Source organism: Odocoileus virginianus, unplaced genomic scaffold (assembly GCF_023699985.2).
Source record: "Odocoileus virginianus isolate 20LAN1187 ecotype Illinois unplaced genomic scaffold, Ovbor_1.2 Unplaced_Contig_7, whole genome shotgun sequence".
NCBI lineage: Eukaryota > Metazoa > Chordata > Mammalia > Artiodactyla > Cervidae > Odocoileus > Odocoileus virginianus.
In genome coordinates, this window is record NW_027224324.1 from 112,078 (window position 1) to 136,807 (window position 24,730).

Consider the following 24,730-nt stretch of genomic DNA (forward strand, 5'->3'; position numbering starts at 1 on the left):
CTGAAAAGAATATAATCAGTCTGATTTCGGTGTTGACCATCTGGTGATGTCCATGTGTAGAGTCGTCTCTTGTGTTGTTGGAAGAGGTTGTTTGCTATGACCAGTGCATTCTCTTGGCAAAACTGTTAGCCTTTGTCCTGCTTCATTTTGTACTCTCCAAGGTCAAACTTGCCTGCTACTCCAGGTATCTCTTGACTTCCTACTTTTTGCATTCCAGTCACCTATGATGAAATGGCATCTTTTTTTGGTGTTTGTTCTAGAAAGTCTTGTAGGTCAGGAAAAAACTGTTAAACATTAACTTCTTTGTCATTAGTGGTTGGCACATAAGCTTGGATTACTGTGATGTAGAATGGTTTGCCTTGAGAACAAATAGAAATCATTCTGTTGTTTCTGAGATTGCATCCAAATACTGCATTTTGGACTCTCTCTTTTGACTATGATGGCTACTCCATTTCTTCTAAGGGATTCTTGCCCACAGTAGTAGATATAATGGTCATCTGAATTAAATTTGCCCATTCCCATCCATTTTAGTTCACTGATTCCTAAAATGTTGATGTTCACTCTTGCCATCTCCTGTTTGACCACTTCCGATTTACCTTGATTCATGGAACTAACATTCCAGGTTCTTATGCATATTGTTCTTATTACACCATTTGACTTTACTTTCACCACCAGACACATCCACAACTGGGCATGTTTCCACTTTGGTCAGCCTCTTCATTCCTTCTGGAGCTATTTCTTTGCACTTCTCCAGTAGCATATTGGGCACCTACTGACCTGGGGAGTTCATCTTTCAGTGTCACATCTTTTTGCCTTTTCATACTGTTCATGGGTTTCTCAAGGCAAGAATGCTGAAGTGGTTTTGCCATTCCCTTCTCCAGTGGACCAACGTTTTGTCAGACCTCTCCACCATGACCCGTCTGTCTGGTGGCCCTCCATGGCATGGCTCATAGTTAGCATTGTGTTAGACAATGCTGTGGTCCATGTGGTCCGTTTAGTTAGTTTTCTGTAATTGTGGTTTTCATTTGTCTGCTCTCTGATGGAGAAGGATTAGAGGCTTGTGGAAGCTTCCTGATGGGAGGGACTTGCTGTGTGGCAAACTGGGTCTTGCTCTGATGGGATGGGCCATGCTTCCTAAATCTTTAATCCAATTTTCTGCAAATGGGTGGGGCTGAGTCCCTCCCTGTATGGTAGGGGTAATGGCAGTAATGGTGACATCCTTCAAAAGGACCTCTGTCAGTATGCCTGGACTCCCAGGACTGTTGTATTCTGTGCCCTTTACCCTGTGGCAGGTCACTGTCAAACCCATGTCTGCCAGAGACTCCTGGGCACTCTCAGGCAAGTCTGGTTCTGTCTCTTTTGGGGTCACTGTTCCTTTCTCCTGGGTCCTGGTGTGCACAAGGTTTTGTTTGAGCTTTTCAAGAGTCTCTTTCCCCTGTACTGTGTTAATTCTATAACCAAATCCCACTGGCCTTCAAAGTCAAATTCTCTGTGGGTTCTCTGTCCTTTTGCCAGATCCCCAGGTTGGATAATCTGTTGTGGAACCTAGAACTTTTTGCAGCAGGGCAAGAACTCTGGAATAGTGTGAGAACTCCTTAGTATAATTGGTCTCTAGTTTGTGGGTCGTCTGCTCGGAGGCTCTGTGTTGGGGCTAATGGCAGCCTCCTTCAGGAGGACTTAATGCCGCACACTGGACCTCCCAGGTCTGCTGCAGCCAGAGCTGCTACATTAGAAAATGCCAATCACCAGTCATAAGAGGTGCCATTCCCAGAGCCCATGTGAGACTGGTGTCAGCCCTCAGTATTATACAGTTCTCTAGTTGCATATATAACAGGGTGTGGGGTTTCTGCTTAGCTTGGAACTTCTTAAACAAGATTGTCCTGTCACATTTACCAATTTGTTCTAACAACTGAACTCCCTTCTCTATTCTGATACACACCCTGTTTGAGCACTTTCATACCACGGTCTTACCTAGGAAAGGCTTCCATGTTTAATATGATAAAATGACAAGTAGTTGTCCTTTCTCTAGAAGTACTCAGAAAGATTCTGATATGTGAAATATAGTCATTTCCTTCAACACAGGCCAGAGTAACTATACAGAGGTAAGTCTTCTGTGCTGAGTTGGTTGAGATCCTGTGTGCTCTTCATAACTAGTCCTTGATCAGAAAGCAGCATCCGCAGAAGAAAGTTATGCTTCAGTTCAGGTTGCTTCAGTTCAGATTTTTGTTAAAAACCTTAATTGGAAATCCCGTAGAGGAAAATGAGTACCTGAGATACGCTCATCTAAAATGCTCTGTATGATTTAGGTTTTCCTGTCTTTTTTAACAGTTCTCCAAAAGTCATCTTTTCTTTCCTAGACTTAACCCTAATATACCATTAATGGGATCTTTGCACTTTCCTTAAGCCCTTCTTAGGGAAAAAGTTTCCAGGGAGAGTCAGTTGTTATCATTTGACAAAGGTGAACAGAAAGCTCTGTTTATTTAATTTAAAACCTAAGGTCTGCTTTCTTACATTTTTCTTTGGCATCCTCTCCACTTCAATATCTAGTTTCTGTAGCAACTGACAAACAGTTAGCACCTGGGTCAGAGTGTAAAGAAATTTGGTTTTAACCTAGACAGGGAAGAAGATAATCAGGCAACAGCTTCACAGCTTCTTGAGCTGAAACTTATTACATTGTTTCCAGGAATTACGTATTTTGTCTTGAAGAGACCAGAAATTCATCTTCTTTTCACACACAGACTTAGAAAAGTTAGCTGTTCCTCTGTTAAATTGTTTAATCATAGTCAAATTAATTAACTAATCACATTAAGACAGATCAGAGAACTGTACTGTGGAGAAATCAGAACCAATAGAATTAATTCTCTTCAAGTGGAATGTCTCTGGGAGTTATTTTATATTATCTCTTTTAGGATGATCTCTTGTTCAAGTTGATTGGAAAAATCTAGAGTGGTATTTAGGTCTGTGTTATGTGTTAGGGTGTAGATACTAGATCTCTTGAATCACTTAGGTGGGGAGATGTTGAAGGGGGGAGAAATGCTCAGACACTAGAAAGGATGACATCCAAGAGATGATAAATAATGTCACATCTCAGAAATAGATGTAGCACACTACATGGAAACTGTCCTTTAAAAAAAAAAAAAGTCCTTGAAGCTGGAGGAAGATTACTGCTTTTTTATATTACAGGAACTACCTTCTGTTGAAGAACTCACTATTGTTCTGCCTGAAGATATTGAATTAAAGCCTCTGGGGATGGTTTCAAGTATTATTGAACAATTAGGTATGTATATATTTTTATTAATAAAATTATAATTTATATCCAAGCATATACTAATAATCAAAGACTTATGTGTAGGGAATTTTCTCCAAAATATGTAATAATATTTCATTTTATAGCTGTTAGGTTTGAACAGATAAATTCAGCTTTTACTTACACAAGTAGTACATAAATACAGTGTCTTTTTAAAAATTTAAAGTGTGCTTTTACTGACATAGAAATTTCTCTCAAATTTATTTGAATGATACATGTGTTTTCTATTGCTGTTAAGTTACTACAGATTTAATGGTTTAAAACAACACATTTATTACTTTACAGTACCGTGGGCCAGAAGTGTGATGGGTCTCACTGGCTAAAATCAAGGGGCCCTCAGGGGCAAGTTGCTCTCTGCAGGATCTGAGGGAGAATGCATTTCTTGACCTTTTCCAGCATCTGGGGGTCTCTCACATTCCTTTGCTCATGGCCCCCTCCCTTCATTTTCACAGTCCATAATGTAGCGTCTTGCTGACCTTCTCTATTGTAACATTTTCCTCTGATGAATCACCACAGACTGGAAAGATTCTCTGCTTCTAAGGACTCCTTAGATTGAGTCTACCCACTGTTAATCGGGGTAATTTTGCACTGCAAGGTGCTTAGCCTTATTCACATCAGCAAAGTCTCTCTTTTTAATACAAAATAGCATTTACAGGTTCAGGGATATGGGTGTGTGGTTATCTTTTTTCGTGGGTAGAGAGCAGCTACTCTGCCTACTGCCTTTGATTTTATCTTACAAACAAGTAAATTAGAAAGTTCTATGGTTTTAACACTGACATTAATGTCATGAAATATGAACCCATTGGAGTATATGGGAACTAAATTTTATAGCTTTCTTTTAGCCCCAAGATATGATGTCAGTACAGGAGAGACTTTGAAATTAATGTTGTTACTATTAACTCTAAGTGACACCAAAAAATAGGACTCCAAGTTGACAAAGTCATAGGATTTTTGAACTGAGAAAAAGGCCTAAATGGTCCACCAGTCCTTAGTTTATGACTTAAGGGACAAAGAAGAATTTGAGTCACTTGCTCCTATGATCTGTCATATAATCAATCAGTGATAGAAATGAAAATTTAGCTTTTGATCTTTAAAAAAATTATTTTTTATTATTTTTTTTTAACACCAAAAGCATTTTGTACTGGGGTATAGCCAGTTAACAATGTTGTAGTAGTTTCAGGTGAACAGGGAAGGGACTCAGCCATACATACACCTGTATGCTTTCTCCCCCAAACCCCACTCCCATCCAAGCTGCCACATCACAGTGAGCAGAGTCTTACGTGCTCTAGAGCAGATCTTTGTTGTCCATTTTAAATACAGCAGTTTGTACATGACCTTCCCGAAGTCCCTAACTATCCCTTCTCCCCAGGCAATCATAAGTTCGTTTTCTAAGTCTGTGAGTCTCTTTCTGTTTATAAGTAAGTTCATTTGTATCATTTCTTTTTAGATTCCACATATAAGGGATGTCATATGATATTTCTCCTTCTCTGACTTCACTCAGTATGACAATCTCTAGGTCCATCCATGTTGCTGCAAATGACATTATTTCATTCTTTTTAATGGTTGAGTAATATTCCATTGTATATATGTACCACATCTTTATCCATTCCTCTGTCAATGAACATTTAGGTTGCTTCCATGTCTTGGCTATTGTAAACAGTGCTGCAGTGAACATTGGGATGCATGCATCTTTGGGGGCCATGTTTTTCTCTGGATATGTGCCCAGGAGTGGAATTGCAGGGTCATTGAAACCATGATTAAAAATCTTCCAACAAACAAAAGTTCAGGACATGACAGCTTCACATGTGAATTCTATCAAACATTTAGAGAAGAGTTAACACCTATCCTTCTCAAACTGTTCTTTTTATATTTTTTTAAATTGTCTGTATCACTATTTTAAAAAATAATTCTTACTTGTAATTTGGCAATTTATTAATGAAAATTCAAATTAAATGAAACTTTTTAATAAAAATCGTAATTACTAAAATTCTTTACATGATTCTTGAATTATTACATTTACTATCTTATGGTATTTAATAATATGCAAAAATAAATCAGAAAGGTAATTTCTTGATTACATAGTGTGAGTCAACTGTTTATTGGACTTGATGTGTATAGAAAAAATTTAGGTAAGAATGGTTATTCTCATGGGAAAGAAAAGTAAATTATGTGATACATAGGAAATAATGCTTTTTAAAGATACTATTTTGAATAACGCGTCCTAATAGACTAACAAAATTCTCAACCTGTTGGGAATAGAGATGAATGAATCAGACAGAGCACGTGCTGCTAATAGAACATGCTTGTTACACACTCTGCTTTGAAAACATAAAACATGTAACATTATTTGGACCTTTTACAAAAAGGAAAATAACATTAAATATCAGTCAGCTAGGTTGAGGTGATAGTTCTGTGTGGGTTTGACCATACGATCATGTTAAAATCTCTTATGTACTCTTTTCTTCAGTTCACAGTCGCTCAGTCATGTCCGACTCTTTGTGACCCCATGGACTGCAGCATGCCAGGCTTCCCTGTCCATCACCAACCGCTGGAGCTTACTCAGACTCATGGCAGTTGAGTCGGTGATGCCATCCTCTGTCGTCCTCTTCTCCCGCCTTCAATCTTTCCCGGCATCAGGGTCTTTTCCATTGAGTCAGTTCTTCCCATCAGGTGGCCAAAGTATTGGAGTTTCAGCTTCAGCATCAGTCCTTCCAATGAACACCCAGGACTGACCTCCTTCAGGATGGACTGGTTGGATCTCTTGCAGTTCAAGGGACTCTCAAGAGTCTTCTCCAACACCATAGTTCAAAACCATTAATTCTTCAGCACTCAGCTTTCCTTTATAGTCCAGATCTCGAATCCATACATGACTACTGGAAAAGCCATAGCTTTGACTAGGTGGACCTTTGTTGGCAAAGTAATGTCTCTGGTTTTTAATATGCTACCTAGGTTGGTCATAACTTTTCTTCCAAGGAGTAAGCGTCTTTTAATTTCATGGCTGCAGTCACCATCTGCAGTTATTTTGAGCCCCCCAAAATAAAGTCTGCCTCTGTTTCCATTGTTTCCCCATGTATTTCCCATGAAGTGATGGGACCAGATGCCGTGATCTTAGTTTTCTGAATGTTGAGATTTAAGCCAACTTTTTCACTCTCCTCTTTCACTTTCATCAAGAGGCTCTTTAGTTCTTCTTTACTTTCTGTCATAAGGGTGGTGTCATCTGCCTGTCCAAGGTTATTGATATTTCTCCCGGCAATGTTGATTCCAGCTTGTGCTTCATCCAGCACAGTGTTTCTCATGATGTACTCTGCATGTAAGTTAAATAACCAGGGTGGCAATATAATAGCCTTGATGTATGTACTCTTTTTCTGATTTGGAACCTGTCTGTTGTTGCATGTCCAGTTCTAACTGTTGCTTCTTGACCTGCATACAAATTTCTCAGAAGACAGTTTAGGTGGTCTGATATTCCCATCTCTTTAAGAATTTTCCACAGTTTGTTGTAATCCACATAGTCAAAGGCTTTTATGTAGTCAGTAAAGCAGAAGAAGATGTTTTTCTGCAGTTCTCTTGCTTTTTCATGATCCAGTGGATGTTGCCAATTTGATCTCTGATTCCTCTGCCTTTTCTAAATCCTGCTTGAACATCTGGAATTTCACGTTTCACGTACTGTTGAAGCCTGGCTTGGGGACTTTTGAGCATTACTTTGCTAGCATGTGAGATGAGTGTGGTAGTGTGAATATTCTTTGGCATTTCCTTCCTTTTGGATTGGAATGAAAACTTAACCTTTTCCAGTCCTGTGGCCAGTGCTGAGTTTTCCAAATTTGCTGGCATATTGAGTGCAGCACTTTCACAGCATCATCTTTAAGGATTTGAAATAGCTCAACTATTGAAATCACCTCCACTAGCTTTGTTCATGGTGATGCTTCCTAAGGCCCACTTGGCTTCTATCTGGGTCATGAAGAACTTTTTTTAGAATTCTTTGTATTCTTGCCACTTCTTCTTTATATCTTCTGCTTCTGTTAGGTCCATATCATTTCTGTCCTTTATTGTGTCCCATCTTTGCATGAAATGTTCCCTTGGTATCTCCAGTTTACTTCAAGAAATCTCTAGCCTTTCCCACTTTATTGTTTTCCTCTATTTCTTTGCATTGATCACTGAGAAAGGCTTTCTTATCTCTCCTTGCTATTCTTTGGAACTCTGCATTCAAATGGGTATATCTTTCCTTTTCTCCTTTGCCTTTTGCATCTTTTCTTTTCTCAGCTATTTGTAAGTCCTCCTCAGACAACCATTTTGCCTTTTTGCAATTTTTGGCGGGCGGTGGGGGGGAAGAGTTGGTCTTGATCTTTGTGTCCTGTGCAATGTCAAGAACCTCCGTCCATAGTTCTTCAGGCACTCTTACCTTTCTATCAAATGTGAGGGTTTTGAATTAGGTAGTTTTTAATTTTCGTGTAATTTGGCCCTGGGAAATTCTGTCATTATTCAGTATTATTATCAATCTTTGTCATCTTTATTCGAGAGGCATCCAATTCAAAACTTGTTGCCCATTCCTTAGTGCATGTTCCAACTTAGAAGTACTAACTCTTGAAATTAATTGGATACAATTGAAACTCCTTGAATGGATTTTAATAATGAACTGATACTTCATTTCCCAAGTGGAGATGGCATTATCTTTGTAATGTGACTGAGTATTTTTGTTTGTTGCTTTAGTTTTCTAAGAATCCTTTGTGTCTGTGTGAATGTATATGTGTGTTTGTTTTCGTTTTGCTGTTGTAGATTGTTAGTTTGACATTTGTGGTACTTAGAAGAACAGGAGAATGTGCTAGACTGGAGTGATAATGCTTTTTGTCTTTTTATTTATTTATTATTTTAATTGGAGACTAATTACAATATTGTAGTGGGTTTTTGCCATACATTGACATGAATCAGCCATGAGTGTACATGTGTCCCCCATCCTGAACCCCCCGCCACCTCCCTCCCCATCCCATCCCTCAGGGTTGTTCCAGTGCACCCAGGAGCCACATTACTGGGAGCTCTATCATTCTTTTTTCATCTGTTCAGAGGAAAATGTTTTTGTGAAGTCTTTAACTTTTTCGTATATCGGTATGTAATCAGTAGTTTGCAGAAAAGGATTTCTAGGGTGAGAAAGATGACTAATTTCTTCTAAAACAGGAGTTATGTGACTAAATGTGATTATTATTTTTTGGATAAAAATTGCTTGAGAAAATGTACACAGCTTGACTTTGTTGACTTTTGACTAATGGGTAATTCCAACTTTCCATGAGATTTTGTACTTTAATCTTTTTTCCCAGAATTGTAGCTTTCATATAAAAGAAAATAGTGTAGAATATATTTCCTTATGCTACTTGTTTATCCAGGAGAAATAGTTACCAAGGTATATTTTCCCACCTTAAATTTCATTTTAAATTATGTGGGAATTAAAGCCTAAATACTGATTTGAATTCTGCATTATCTTCTGATTAAATCTTGAAATAATCTATTTTGTTTCATTTTCAGTAATAATTGAATCTATGACTAATGTACCTCCAGTTAATGAGGAGACTGTAATTTTTAAAACTGATCGACAGGCAGCAGGAAAGGTTTGTAAAACAAAACTCACATTCTACTAATTACCCTGTTTCTTTGTTGATTGCATTTTCTGACTTTGGTATCTTAAGTTTATTAGTTTTAGTATGTGAGTAATCGAGAGCTCTCAAATTTTAGTACATTCCTGATTTTCTTCAGTAATTTGTGTCTGTCTGTAAATTGGTTTAATTTGTTGTTGTTGTAGTACAGAATTTTTTTCCTGACATTTGTCAGGTTCTTTGTCAGGCAGTGTGTCTGTGTTTTGAATAAGACACAGTTCTTCCAGATACTCAATTGGGTGCAGGAGGCTTTCCAATGCATAGTAGTTAATAAACCTTTTTGCTTTGTGTGGCCCTTTGTATAGTGGCTATTGAAACTTTTTAGACTTTGACTTCCTCACGTGGAAGCTGAGAGTGGAATCTTTCAAATGGAAAAAGTTTTCGGTGATACCAGTAAAGTGTCACTATAAGCACTTTCTGGGGAATTGTGAATATGTACTTTAGTACCATCATAAGATTAGGTCCCTTTTAACATCCTTACATGCAGGGAACAATCCTGCATGCTGCATGTCTACATTTTACTCAACAAATACATAATTTTGAGTGGTCATTGGAGGAGAAAATCTTCCAAGATGAAGAATATATATATCAACCAAGTATTCTCTTTCTGGCAGCAGGGACAGAGTTTTATTCACCTTGGGATATTCCACTGTGTTTAGTTAGAGTCCTTTGTAGATTATATGGGCTAAGTAAATAAGCATTGAGTTGATAACAGACAATTGAGAAACCACATGTTATCTCTGGAGAAAACTTTTTGGGGTTTAGTTTTTCCTAGATAAGTGACAGTTGACATATTTTTTATTTTAAGAAGCAGAATTAATTTGTGTTTAATCAGAAAAAATCATTTATTTTGAATTATATTATTAGGACACCTCACATAATTTTCCCTTTTTGAGCCTTTTCCTGCTGTTCCATTCTGACACAGATTAGAAAGGGATCCGGCTTTTATGAGGGTTGTTACCCTGCACTGCCTACTTTTTAGGTTGACAGACTAAGTGTACCAAAATAAATGAGTCTCTTAGAATTGCAAAGCAGTCAGTGACAGAATTAATTGGAGTCCAGAGCTAATGCTTTTTGGCAATCTTTGAAAAAGTTTGTGAAGAGAAGAAAGGCTTTAATACCTGAAGGGTGGTGTTGACTTTTCTCCCTTTCAAAGACTTAGGCTTAATACTTTTGTTTCAAGTATGAGTCTCAGTACTTTTGGTTCAGAGGAAGAAGTACTAAAATACAGAATAAACTGTTCACTGCTGGTACCTTTGTAAGGGGCTAGAGAGAGTCTCGGGGCTTAGCCTGGGAAGCTGTTGAGAGAGAGGAGTGGAGGTGAGTGGAGATGGCTGGGGACGGAGCTCTTGAGCACAGGGATGCTGCTGTACCTCTTGGGGAGACCAGGGAGAAGAGACTAGGGAAACGCACTTCCTGCTTTTCTGACTGAATTAAAACTGATTATTTCCATGATTCCTTTTATTTATGACATCCTTCCTTTTCCCTCTCCTTTTCAGTAACAGTAATAATCAGCTACAGTGTCAAATATCCTCTGTGTCTTTTTAAATTCACTGAAACTCTAAGGAAATAGAATTACCCTCATTTATTCAGAAATCACAATAGCTAAAAGCAAAATGCAGTTTATAACACAGGTGGTCTGATTTTTTTGCCCCCCTCCCATCTCCTTCCTTGTTTCCCACTGATTTAAAGGAGGGAAGTTCAGATTTGAAATTCTGCCTTTTGCACCTTAATCCTAGTAAAGGTTAGTTCCTATTGAGAATTAATGAATGAATTCTATTTTTAATGTTGAATTCTTATATTAGGGAATTTTTAAAACATTACCAACTTATGCCACCTATAAGTTGGATTTCTTGATCATTTTCTCTGCATTTAATTTTGAGCATTTGTTCAAGCATTTGTTGTTTTGTTTTTTTGTTTTACTTTTTAACAAATGAGGACTTTTCATTCAGTCAGCAACTGAGGATGTACTAAAATAGGTACTTTCAGTGGAGTTGATTTGAATTGCTATTTGGAACATTATTTAGTAATTTGCATCAAGAGTTTTAGTAGTAATCATACTCTTGGCTTTGATGGTTCCATCTCTTACAAACTAGTTTTCAGGAATTCTGAAGTACAGAGATTTACAGATAAAGGTGTTCATTATGGTATCATTTCTGAACAAATTGGGAGCTTGTGTCAGTATTCTACAATATAAGATATGTTAAATTCTGCTTGATCTATAAAGGAGTGTTAAATAGCCACAGAAATTATATATTATGAAAAATATATTTAACATGAAAAAAACTAAAAGAAACGTTAGGCTTTAAAAAGGAGTAATAGATCAGTGGAACAGGATAGAAAGCCGGAAAATAAGCTCATGCACTTATGGTCGATTAGTTTACAATGAAAGAGGCAAGAATATGCAATGAAGAAAAGACAGTCTCTTTAGTAAGTGGGAAATCTGGACAGCTATATGTAAAGATTGAAATTAGAACATTCCATAACACCATGTTGCAAAAGTAAAGTCAGAATGGACTGAAGACCTAAATACAAGACAGGATATGATCAAACTTTTAAAGGAAAATATGGGCAGAACCCTCTTTGACATAAATCACAGCAGTGTTTGTTTTAGCTCTGTCTCCTAGAGTAATGGAAGGAAAGACAAAAATAAGCAAAAGGGACCTGATTAAACTTAAAAGCTTTTACACATTAAAGGAAATCATAGACAAAAAACCTATAGACTGGGAGAAAATATTTGCAAATTATGCTACCAATGGGATTCATTTCCAAAATACACAAATAGCTCATACAGTTCAATATCAAACAACCCAATCAAAACTGAGCAGACGACCTAAATAGACATTTTTCTAAAGAAGACATACAGATGGCCATAAGCACATGAAAAGATGCTCAATATCTCTAATTATTGGAGAAACTCAGGTCAACATATACACAATGGAATATTACTTAGTTATCAAAAAGAATGCATTTGAATCAGTTTTAATGAGGGATGAAAATGGAACCTCTTATACAGAGCAAAGTAAGTCAGAAAGAAAAACACCAATATAGTATATTATAACGCATATATATGGAATTTAGAAAGATGGTAATGATGACCCTATATGCGAGACAACAAAGAGATACAGATGTAAAGAACAGACTTTTGGACTCTGGGAGAAGGCAAGGGTGGGATGATTTGAAGAATAGCATTGAAACATGTATATTGTCATATGTGAAACAGATTGCCAGTCCAGGTTCGATGCATGAGACAGGATGCTCAGGGCTGGTGCACTGGGATGACCCTGAGGGATGGGATGGGGAGGGAGGTGGGAGGGGGATTCAGGATGGGGAACACATGTACACCCATGGCTGATTCATGTGAATGTATGGCAGAAACCACCACAGTATTGTAAAGTAATTAGCCTCCAATTTAAATAAATAAATAAATAATAAATAAATAAACTATAATGAGGTATTACCTCATACCAGTCAGAGTGGCTATCACTAGAAAGTCTGTAGATAATTAAAGGTGGAGAGGGTGTGGAGTAAACGAATCTCTCTTGCGCTGTTGGTGGAAATGTAAAATGGTGCAGCCACTATGGACAGTGGTATGGAGGTTCCTTAAAAATCTGTAGAGTTAGTGTATGATCCGGCAGTCTTATTTCTGGGTGTATATCCAGAGAAAACTATAATTTGCAAAGGTACATGTACGCCAGAGTTCATAGCAGCACTATTTATAGTGGCCAAGAGGTGGAAGCCACTGTCCACTGACAGATGACTGGAATCTGAAAAATCACACACACACAGTATTGGCTTCTGTTTTATGTTTTGGTCAAGAGGCTTGTGGGATCTTAACTTCCCAAGCAGGGATTCAACTTGCACCCTCTGCATTGGAAGGTGAAGGCTTAACCACTGGCCTGCCAGGGAAGTCCCAATAGTACTAACTTTTGAAGTCCTTATTTTACTATCAAAGGAGAACTTTGTTTCTTCTCTTTTATAGATATTTGAGATATTTGGACCTGTTGCACATCCATTTTATGTATTACGATTTAATTCTTCAGAGCATATTGAAAATAAAGGTATTAAGATAAAAGACACTATGTATTTTGCTCCATCAATGAAAGACTTCACCCAGTATATATTCACAGAGAAGCTTAAACAGTAAGTACTTTATTGGCATGTTACTTCTTTGCTTATCTAGCGTTTGTGTTTTAGGAGTAGTGATGTAGTTTCTTGCAGTTAAGATGGTATCTGTCTTCCAAAGAGCTCATTTGTCTTCCTAGTAACATCTCTGAAAGCTAATGTTGTTATCAGGTTTTATAAGGTAGAGATCATTTTTATTTTTTGCCCAAAATGGCATGAGCAACTGGTAGGAGCACATTTGGGCCATATACATTTTCTGAATTTTAACTCATTATCTTTTCCATTATATACTTTCCTGCATATATGTGCTGCAACTTTACCATTTTAAAGAAAGATTTCTTTGGATTGCATTCATAAGCTTCACCATTTAATGCAACTTTATAATTCTTGAAAAAAAAATGAGTAAATTTTAGGTTGCTTATAAATTGTACATTTATAGAAGAACATATTTATGTGTTGTGTATCAAGCTGTGATTAACAGAGTTGACTTAACCAGCAAACCAGTGGTCTCTATTCTATCTGTAAATGTGCTGTATGATATCCTGTGGTGTGTATCTGGTGATATTTCTTGTTTCCACTGACGAACTGTATATTTGTCAGGTATAAATTTTGCCGTCAGGTGTTAGCTGTAGAGCTATGTATATCAGACTTATTATAATTACATAATTAATTTTTGCACAGACCAATGGCATATGAATTAAAGTAGAATGTAATGTAAATTGAATGCTTTGGAAAGATGTAGTAAATATGAACCAATAAAATGTTGCCCAGTTAGGAGTGGAGGAAAATACTGCAAAGGATTGGGGAAGAGATCTTAAATCTGAAAAGATTTTGTACTCAGTTTGACACAAAAGTCCCTTTGAAATCTAGCTGTCTTTCAGTTGGAAACTTGAAATACAGGTGAGGCATTTGGAAATCTCTGAAATGAGATGAACATTTTGTTCCTGATAATTTGTTAAACTCATCTTTAAGAAAACACAGAAGTACCTGCAGGAACTTAAGTTGTTCTTCAGGCTGTGTAAGGTTAATTTTTCTAAATAACACATGAGAGGTGAGTTAAATATAGCAAAGTTATAAAAATTTTAGTATTCTTTAAAATCATGCCTTAAATATTTAGCATTTCGTTCTGTTTGAATATTAAGTTGTTGCTTTGGATATTCCATATATTAGCTTTTAACAGGTAAAATATTTTAGCTTAAAATAGATAGGTTGAAGAGATTTTTATGAAGATGTTTTTAGATAGATGTAGAAGCTGTCTTTGTTCTGATTTGCAAGAACAAGAATTTTTGTCTTTTTTGCAAAGAAAGAATAAGAAACTAAAGAATCAGGAAATTGAGCCCGCTCTGCAGAAGCCCCACCTGATGAAGCCTGTTCTGTTCTAGACTGCATTTTTTTCTGTTGATCAAGGGAACTCCTTTGCCTTTGAGATGGAGAAGTTGAACTTCTCTCCAGCTTACCTGCTTTTAGTGGAGTTATTTTAATCTTAGCTTCCCATGAACTTACTCTTGTTAACAGTGCTGTTGGAAATGTTGCTTGTTCTTTTGTGTAATAGTTTTTGATTTTCTGTGGTAATGCCCCCGTTAGGGAACTTTTCCCATTTCTGTCTTTAGACGATTTCATTCTAAGGTCAGTCTAGGCTGTTGAGATGGCATCCATGCTAAAAGGAACCCTGGAGCTATGATAAATGCATGAGTAGAAGATAATAACTAAAAATGGGAAAAGTCATTGATAATGCTTTACGTATAACAGAATTCCAAATTAAAACAGTAGAGCAGACTCAGAAAAAAAGATTTCATGTTGTGCGAGCCCACAGACATCTGTAAATTGATTTTAATAGATTAATGCATTAATTCATTCCTGGGAGTTTATTTTTGAGATTTGGTATCAAGTAATGAGGACAACATCTACTGCTAATACTTTGTAATATTTTAATGTAATTGAATAACAAATATTGTCAAACTGTGCAATCAGGATCAAACAGATACAATTAAAAATGAGCAGTCAGAAATTATAGTCATAATAGATCTCCATGCTTTTGTTGGTCATAGAGTATAAAACTTTTCCGCAAAAAGACTTAGTGTCCTATAGCATCTTCACAGCTCCTCCTCCTCAAACTGTAGATGCCTTTGTCTCATCCTCTGCTCTGAGAGTCACTCTTGGAGCAAGCCTTGCTTACTCATGGAGGATCATTGATAATTCTCAGGTGAATCAAGGAAGAAGCATTTCATGTTGTGATCTCTGTTGTTGAACCTGTAAAGTCTTACACAAGGAAATGCCTCGTATTCCCTTTTTGTGTCCTTGGCACCTGCAATGACTGACTGTGGTCTTGGATAGGTATTTACTGAAGGAGGTTTATGAGCTGAGCTCAGGTATTATGACAGTATCAGTGAGAATCAGAGCACCTGGAGCTGCTGAAGAACTGCAGAACCACTTTGCCCCGCACAGCGTGGGGTCGGCTTCTCATTCTGATCTCTACTCCTAATATATTGGTGTGTTCTTCCCACATCGTCTTAAATAAAGAACACAGAAATGAGCCTTTATTCTTTTCTCTTATTGTCTTATATATTGCAAATTAAGATTGAGCTTAGGTCTTTTGCTTTTTTATTTTCTATGCTATTAGGTTATAAGCACTTAACAGAATCTTACTAAGTACTTTGATCCTTTGAACTTTGTTTGTTCCCCTAGGGATAGGGGATCAGATGCATCATGGAAGAATGATCAAGAACCACCACCAGAGGTAAGTGTCTTTTCACACAGTATTTGAGAAAGGAAGACAGGACTCAGTCTCATACATCCCTCATTCTTGACCTGAAGGATGTCCTCGAAACTGCTCGCTAGTCACACTGCTTTCTGTCAGCCTGCGTGCTCTCCGCTCCCTCAGATGCCTTTTATACCTCACAATTAGTTTGTGGTCATTTCAGAAAAAAATATTTTCACTCATATTTTAATTATTATCAGATTTTCATTTTCCTTATAGTGTCCTGTTGTTATCAATTTTGTTGGTACCTGGTAAAGGCAAAATTATCATTTAAAATAATTTTTTTTTAGTTTAGTAAATTCACCACATGGGATGTGAAGACATTTATTGATGGTACTTTTAATAAGCTGCTTTTCTTTTGAAGGTAGGAAACAATTACAGTGTACCTACTTCTCCATTTTTTACAATATACTCACCTTCCTAAAAAGAGTGTTCTTTTTCTTGTCAGCAATAATATTTTACATTTCAAAGTAGCTTGATATATATGGTCTTTATTAAAACATGAAAATTAGATCAATGAGTATATACATTCTTAAAAATAGCATGAATTTATACTTTTGTATTTTTACTTTATAGAAGAAAAATACAATTATAAGAGTTTTTCAATGCACTCAGAAGTTCTAATGAAGTTTCTCAGTTCTGTAAATTCTTGATATTTATAGATTTAACTTTGGTCGTTGTAGATGTTCTAAAGCAGTGCTAAAGGTTCATGATCTGTGTTAATTTGTGATTTTGCTGAAGCTGTGTGAGTCAAGGAATGCCCACTTAAAGGATTATTAGTCAGAAGCAGTCCTGTTTTAGCATCCACATTGCCACGGGGTTATGCCTTCTGATTTGTGTCATGTGTACATGTATTAACTTTCAGGGTCACTTAAAGTGCCTTATTCTCTTTATCTCTGATAATGTACTATTGAATTGGTAAATGCATATGACATAAATCTGTCTATTTTTTTGTGTAAGGCCTTGGATTTCAGTGATGATGAAAAAGAAAAAGAAGCCAAACAGAAGAAAAAATCTCAGATTCAAGGTCGGAAAAAATTCAGATCTGAATTTAATGAACCTGGTGAGTTAAATGTAGAAAATGTGCATGCATGTTAAGTCTCTTCTCTTGTGTCCGATTTTTGCAACCACAGGTACTGGAACCTGTTAGGCTCCTCTGTCCATAGGATTTTCCAGGAAATAATACTAGAGTGAGTTGCCATGCCCTCCTCAACGTTCAGTTCAGTTCAGTCACTCAGTCGTGTCTGACTCTTTGCAACTCCATGGACTGCAGCACGCCAGGCTTCCCTGTCCATCACCAACTCCCAGAGTTTACTCAAACTCATGTCCATTGAGTCAGTGATGCCATCCAACCATCTCATCTTCTTTCGTCCCCTTTTCCTCCTGCCTTCAGTCTTTCTCAGCCTCAGGGTCTTTTTTCACATCAGGTGAAGAGTTAGTTTTTCACATCAGGTGGCAAAAGTGTTGGAGTTTCAGCTTCAGCATCAGTCCTTCCAATGAATATTCAGGACTGATTTCCTTTAGGATGGACTGGTTGGATCTCCTTGCAGTCCAAGGGACTCTCAAGAGTCTTCTCCAACACCACAGCTCAAAAGCATCAATTCTTTGGTGCTCAGCTTTCTTTATAGTCCAACTCTCACATCCATACACGACTACTGGAAAAACCATAGCCTTGACTAGACGGACCTTTGTTGGCAAAGTAATGTCTCTGCTTTTTAATATGCTATCTAGGTTGATCATAGCTTCTAAGGAGCAAGTGTCTTTGAATTTCATGGCTGTAGTCACCATCTGCAGTGATTTTGGAGCCCAAAAAAATAAAGTGTCACTGTTTCCTGTTTCCCCATCTATTTGCCATGAAATGATGGGACCAGATACCATGATCTTAGTTTTCTGAATGTTGAGCTTTAAGCCAACTTTTTCACTCTCCTCTTTCACTTTCATTAAGAAGCTCTTTAGTTCTTTTCTTTCTGCCATAAGGGTAGTGTCATCTGCATATTTGAGGTTATTGATATTTCTCCCAGCAGTTTTGATTCCAGCTTGTGCTTCATCCAGTCCAGCATTTCTCATGATATACTCTGCATATAAGTTAAATGAGCAGGGTGACAATATACAGCCTTGATGTACTCCTTTTCCTGTTTGGAATCAGTCTGTTCCATGTCCAGTTCCAACTGTTGCTTCTTGACAGGTCAGGTGGTCTGGTATTCCCACCTCTTTAAGAATATTCCACAGTTTGTTGTGATTCACACAGTCAAAGGCTTTGGCATAGTCAATAAAGCAGAAGTAGATGTTTTTCTGTAACTCTTGCTTTTTCCATGTTCCACTGATGTTGGCAATTTGAACTGTTTCCTCTGCCTTTTCTAAAACCAGCTTTAACATCTGGAGGTTCACAGTTCACATACTATTGAAGCCTGGCTTGGAGAATTTTGAGCATTACTTTGCTGGCGGGTGAGATGAGTGCAGTTCTGTGGTAGTTTGAGCATTCTTTGACACTCCTCAGTGTAGTATATAGTAGTTTTTAATCTTCATTTACATCTATATAAATTCCTCAGTAATAAAACTGAGGGAAATATCTAGGGGTTTTCTCGTACTTCCTGGCATCTGCCAGCATTGGAGGCATCACACCGCTTGGGGTGTGGTTAGGAGAGGTACAAGGGACACTCGGGTGGTTTTCAAGCTTGTGGGTGTAAAAATGGCCCCTTGGGGTAAAAGGTGGAGGAATCATTTGTGCTTATCGGTCTTTTTTTTTTTTTTTCTTCAAGAAACCTGTTTGCTTCCATTTTTAGAATTAAATGATATGGTGCTTAAGCTAAAATCAAGGTGTTTTATTAGCTATTGACACCAGTGCAGTCACAGAAGAAGGTCCTCATGTTGCCTTTTTGTATCTGCATCCACTTCCTTTCTTCTTCCTCTTCCTCAACTCCCGACAGCCACTCATCTGTGTGCCATTTCTGTGATAACATTTTGTCCTGTCAAGAATGATTTATATAAATTATCAGTTGGGTTTTGTTACTGAGCATATTTTTCTGGAGATTATCTAGATTGTTGTATGTATTGTTTGTTTGTTTTCATTCCAGGGTGGTGGTCTGTGGTATGAATATACTGCAGGTGCTTTAACCATTCATCCATTTAAGGGCATTTGTGTTGTTTATAGTTTTGGGTATTATGAATAAAGCTGCTCTATACATTTGTGCACAGATTTTTATGTGAACTCAAGTTTTCACGTTTCTCTGGGATAAATGTCCAAGAGTACAGTTGGGTTATATAATACAGTTGACAAGTGAACAACTTTGGGGTTAGGGGTACTGACATCCCCCTCCCTTCCATGCAGTTAAAAATCTGTATGACTTAACAGTTGGCCCTCTGTATCCTTGGCTATATATCCGTGGATTCAGCCAACCATGGATTGTATAGTATGTTTTTATTGAGAAAAATCTGCTTAAAGGTGGACCTGTATAGTTCAAACCTGTGTTATTTAAGGGCCCACTGTAGTTACATGTTTAGTCTCTTGAGAGTCTGTCATATTGTTTGTCGTGTGGCTTTACCACTTTACATTCTTGTCACTAGTGTATGAGTGGCCCAGTTCGTCTGCATTCTCACCAGCATTTGTCATTGTCATCATTTTTTTTTTTAGCTATTCTAATAAGTATGTAGTGATACATAGTTTTGATTTTAACTTGCATTTTCCTAATGGCTAGTGATACTGACCATCTTTCCATGTGTTCATTTGCTATCTGTATCCCTTCAGTGCTTTTTTGTTCATACTGTGCCCATTTTCTAATTGTATTTCTGCTTTACTCTTGAGTTATGAGAGTTTGTATTTAATTGCTAGTATTTCTTTAGCTTGAGATTTCATCCTTATAAAAGAGCTTTGCTGAATGAGATTTTTTGTGTTGATGAAGCCCAATTTATCTGCTTTTCTTTGATGGAGCCTGAGAATTCCTTTCCTAGACTTAGATTCCAAAGATTTTCTCTTTTTTATTTCCTAAAAGTTTTCATAATTATTTTTAGCCATTTTAATTCCTTTGTCTTTCCATATGAATTTTGAAATAAACTTCCCTATATTGACAGAAAGTCTTGCTTGGATTTTGATAGAAATTGGATTGAACTTGTGTATTGGTTTGGAGAGAATTGACATCTTAATTGGATTGAGGCTTCCATTCTACAAACGTGGTATATATATATACATTAATTTAGATTTTTTAAAAAATTTCTTTCACCAGCATTATGTAGTTTTCAGAATGCAAGTTCTGTACATCTTTTTGTTAGATACACACCTGAGTATTTCAGTTTGGGGGAAATCATTGTAACTGATACTGCATTTTTAATTTGTGTTCATGTGTTCTAGAATACAAAAATAATTATTGTTTGTATGTTTAGCTTGTGTCTTATGACTTTGCTGAACTCACTAGTTCTAGGAGTTCTTCTCCTGAGATTTCAATATAGCACAGCTATGGCAGTGGCAAATGGAAATAGTGCTTGTCTTTCCCCTCCCAGTATGTATGCTTTTTTAGCTCTCTTTCGTATCTGTACTGGCTGTAACATCTGGCACTATATTCAGTAAATATGTTTCATTCCTGATCATAGAAGGAAGCACTCCGTATCTTACCATGAAGTATAATATTAGGTACAGGGTTACCGTAGGTGTTCTTCATCAAGTTGAGGAGGTTTCTGTTTAGTCTTCCTGAACATCTTTTCAAAAATCATGAATAATAATTTTGACAGTTGTTTTTCTGCATTGATTGATAATATCACATGACTCCTTCATTAACTTGTTAAGAAGGTAGATTCATTGGTTTTAGAATATTGAATGAGCATCACTGGAATAAACCAGTTAGTCATGGTGTATAATTCTTTGTAAATATTGCTGAATTTTGCTCAGATTTTGATAAGGATTTTTGTTTATATTCATGAGAGGTATTGGTCTAGTTTTCTTTCAGACTTATTTTTAACTGGTTTTGTTGTCAGCATCAGCAGAGTAGCTTCATAAAAATGAATTGAGAATTTTTTTTTTGTATACTTGAAAACATTATGTAGACTTGCTGTTAATTTTTTTATATTTGGTAAAAAGATTTCCAGTGAACCTCTTCAGACTGGAGATAGCTTTTTGGGGAGACTTAATTACAAATTCAGTTTACTTAATAGTTTACTTATTTTTCATGTTGGATAGGTTATAGTAGCTTGTATTTTTCAAGGAGTTGGTCCATTTCATCTAATTTGTCAAATTATGTATGTAGAGTTGGTTTGCAAGATTTTCTTCATTTTGATGTCTTTGATATTGATCATTTGTGTCTTGTATTTTTTCAGTTTTGCTTAGAAGATTGCAAATTATATTGATCTTTCACAGAGCCAATTCTTTGTTATTGATTTTTATTTATTATTTTTCTATTAGCATTTGCATTCTTTTAACTCTATCATTAACTTTCTACTGCTTGCTTTGAGTTTATTTTGTTTTGGTTTTTATAGGTTCTTAAGGTGGGAGTTTATGTTATTAAAGACTTTACTCCTTGAATCTGTTCCACAGATACTCATATTTTATTTATTGTGATTTAGCTTAATATTTCTTTGTTTTTATTCCTCTTGACACAGTCTCTTTGACCAATGGATTATTTAGAAGAGTACTATTTAGTATTTTCTCTATCCTTAATGATTTTCCATCTAGTTATCTTGTCAGTTGTTGAGAGAGAGCATGTGGTTGGTGCATACACATTTAAGATGGCTAAATCTTCTTGGTAGGTCACCCCTTTATCATAAAATGTCCCTATTCTGAAGCCTATTTTATCTGATAATATAATTAATTAGTTATGTTGCATATTGTAGCTTGTTTCATTCTCTTACATTCAACATGACTATCATTTGAAATAAGCTTTTTACAGGCTATAGTTATGTTTTTTAATCCACTCTGCTAACTACTGTTTTGATTGGTATATTTAGACCATTTATATTTAATGTAATTATTGATATGTTTGGGCTTAAATCTGCCCATTTCTGTATTCTTTCTAGTTTTTATTTCTCTGTTGTCTTCTGCCTTCCTGAGCTTTTTCATCTTTCCAATTTGCTTCAAATGGCAAATGACCATAGAATGGTTGATACTGAGTTCTTTGGCAACTTATACAGTTGTTAAGAGAATCAGCTTTGATGTCCTCTATCATTGGCAGTGATCATTGGCATAGCCAGCCACTGCACTCCTCATTTTCAAGGCTCCTTTGCAAAACTCCTTGAACCACCACTGCACTGTCCATTAGCAGTTGCTGGGCCAAGTGCATTGCTGATGTTGCAAGTTGTCTCCACTGCTTTATGATCCATTTTGATCTCGAATAATAAAATTGCTTGTATTTGCTTTTTTGCCTAACATCATTTCCCTAGTCTAAAATAAATATAAACAGCAAGTAATAAGTCATTAGCAAAAAAACATAAAGTGAGAAATATGCATTAAAATGATGTATAACATAACCACATTTATTTAAGAATATATTCCAATATCAAATGGCAAAGTTCAACAGTGCAAAACCACAGTCACTTTTGCACCAACATGATACATTATTTTGTTCTTTTGAGAAAAGGAAAGAAGTTGCATTATTACTATTTACATCCAGTTGAGGATAAGAGTTAAATTTTTCTTTTTAGCTTCAGTTGACATCTGAGGCTGGGGGTGTCTGATTACTGCCGGGCACAGGCAGGCTGCCTCCTGTGTCTGCTGAATGTAAGAGTGCCTCATTACTGCTCCTGACTACTGGGGCTAGCCTTGTTATGCTGGGCAGTGATGAAAGTCCTGACTCTCCTCGGTTTTCTCTGACTCTGCCCCAAGTGCCGGAAGTGGAGGAGGGCTTTTAGGGGGTTATTGCCAGTGGAGACAAAAGTCTGTGTTCCCTATGTGATCTGCATTGCAATGAGGGAACATGCTGACTGGCTCCCTGCTCAGCCTATTTGACCACCTTTGAGCGTGTGAGTGGAAGTGATGTCCAGTTTTCTTTGTCTTGTTTGGCTGAAATCAAGTGGTTGTTGTCTCAAAGTTTTGTCTTAATAAACTTCCCCTCTCCTGATCCTCTGACCTTTAGGATTCATTTAAAGTTGATCATTTTATGCCTTACAAAATTATAACTAGGTATCATTTGTTACAATGATACAATATATCATTGTTACGATGATACAATATATCATTATAACTATATCATTTGTATGTATACAAAATTATAACTTCCAGTTAGAAATACTGGAAGTTAAATAAGGCATTCTTCAAATTTTAAACACTTTTTTTTGATGTATGAAAGTTAATTTTGATTTTGTCTTTATGCTCTTTCCTTCAAAGGTGAAGATTTTGCAGAAGTACATCACAATTGGAATGTTCATAGCTCTGCTTCAGAGCATTCCAAAGGATATCACAACAGAGAATTCACAAGAGGATTTTCTCAGGGTAGATATCCTCGATCTTGCCCTGGCCGGCCCCCACCTCCACAGTTTTATAACGCAGAACACATGGTCCCTCAGGACACTTCAGGATTTGCGCCACAGAGACAAGATAGCCCCATGATGCCACAGTATCCCTTCCCTCCTCCAGGGTTTGACATGCATAACTTCTCCCTCCCTCCACCCCCACCCCCCCCACCCCCACCGCCTGCCTCCACAAACTTGGGCTGGGCCGCGCCTGCTGTGGCCCCTCACCCATTAATCCCCTTGCCCTACTCCCTAGCCCCACCTCCGCCCCCCCCACCCCTGCCTCCGCCCTCCTCTTCTGGAGATGGTAATTCTGCTGCTCATTTTGGACCTTACTATTAGTTGGATGTATGCATTCCTGAGAAATGTGGACTTTTAGATACACACATGCATATATATGGAAGCATTTTTTAAAAAGAGATTATGGAGCTAGATTTTTAAAGCATAGGACATTAAAAAATAGTTCCTTCAGTTGTAGGTTGATATGTATTGTAACCTTTATGAAAATTTAATGTTAAACTTGGATTCCCCTCTGGGAATCCAATTATGTAATATTTAATTAATGCTTTGAACCTTGCCTAATTAAATAGTATGCCTCAATCTAATAATCTGGGGCACCTTTCATCATGGATTAAAATATATTGACCATACTGATTATCTTCTTGCTATATCTGAAAATAAAATGTTAAGTCCTATTGAGAGCCTTTAAAATAAACTATTTTTATAAATATATTTTAAAAATTGATTTTGGTTGTAAATGCAGTTTACAAATAAAATGTACTTTGTTTTTCTTTTTTTTTTGAGTGCTACATTTTATGGTGTTTTGTTATACAACAACAGATCATTGAAACAAATGCTGATAATCTTTCTGTAGCAAGTGAAAGGTACAGAGAAGAAGAGCATTATGTCTTGGCAGAAGTCATGTGTATAATTAAAATTAATATTTATTTATTTTGCATTGATAGGCTTTCCATTATCTGTGCAGATTTCCATTATTCATCCATGATCCAGTAAACTTTACTGTTTAACTGCTTAAAGAGACACAGAGTGTTAACAGTAGAATGCATTATTCATTCACAGTAATGTGCATTTACCAACAGCAAGCAGACTTGTGTGTCCATATCGATTTCCCAGATTCTTGGATGCCTTGCACAGATTAAATGCTTAATAAAAAAAAATTTATTAAATGACAGACTGAATGTAGACTTTTAATTAAATAACCAGTGAATGGTATTTTACATGATTATGTACTCATGAAACATAAGTGTAAGGAAATCTTAGAATTTTAGAGATAGAAGAGGCTTTAGAAGTAGTCTGCTGCTGCTGCTGCTAAGTCACTTCAGTCGTGTCCGACTCTGTGCGACCCCATAGACAGCAGCCTCACCAGGCTCCTCCATCCCTGGGATTCTCCAGGCAAGAACACTGGAGTGGGTTGCCATTGCCTTCTCCATTACGTGAAAGTGGAAAGTG

General features: G+C 36.8%; 1 protein-coding gene across 1 annotated transcript in view; it reads left to right on the forward strand.

The window, feature by feature from the left end:
* NAF1 (nuclear assembly factor 1 ribonucleoprotein) overlaps window positions 1–24,452 on the forward strand; it is a 43,952-nt gene extending 19,500 nt beyond the window's left edge. Inside the window, exons 3-8 of the mRNA XM_070463855.1 lie at window positions 3,184–3,277; window positions 8,819–8,901; window positions 12,929–13,089; window positions 15,757–15,808; window positions 16,790–16,892; window positions 23,136–24,452. Of these exons, the coding sequence (XP_070319956.1) occupies window positions 3,184–3,277; window positions 8,819–8,901; window positions 12,929–13,089; window positions 15,757–15,808; window positions 16,790–16,892; window positions 23,136–23,602 (960 nt within the window). The 3' untranslated portion in view covers window positions 23,603–24,452. The remainder of the gene's footprint in view (window positions 1–3,183; window positions 3,278–8,818; window positions 8,902–12,928; window positions 13,090–15,756; window positions 15,809–16,789; window positions 16,893–23,135) is intronic.
* The last annotated feature ends 278 nt before the right edge of the window (window positions 24,453–24,730 follow it).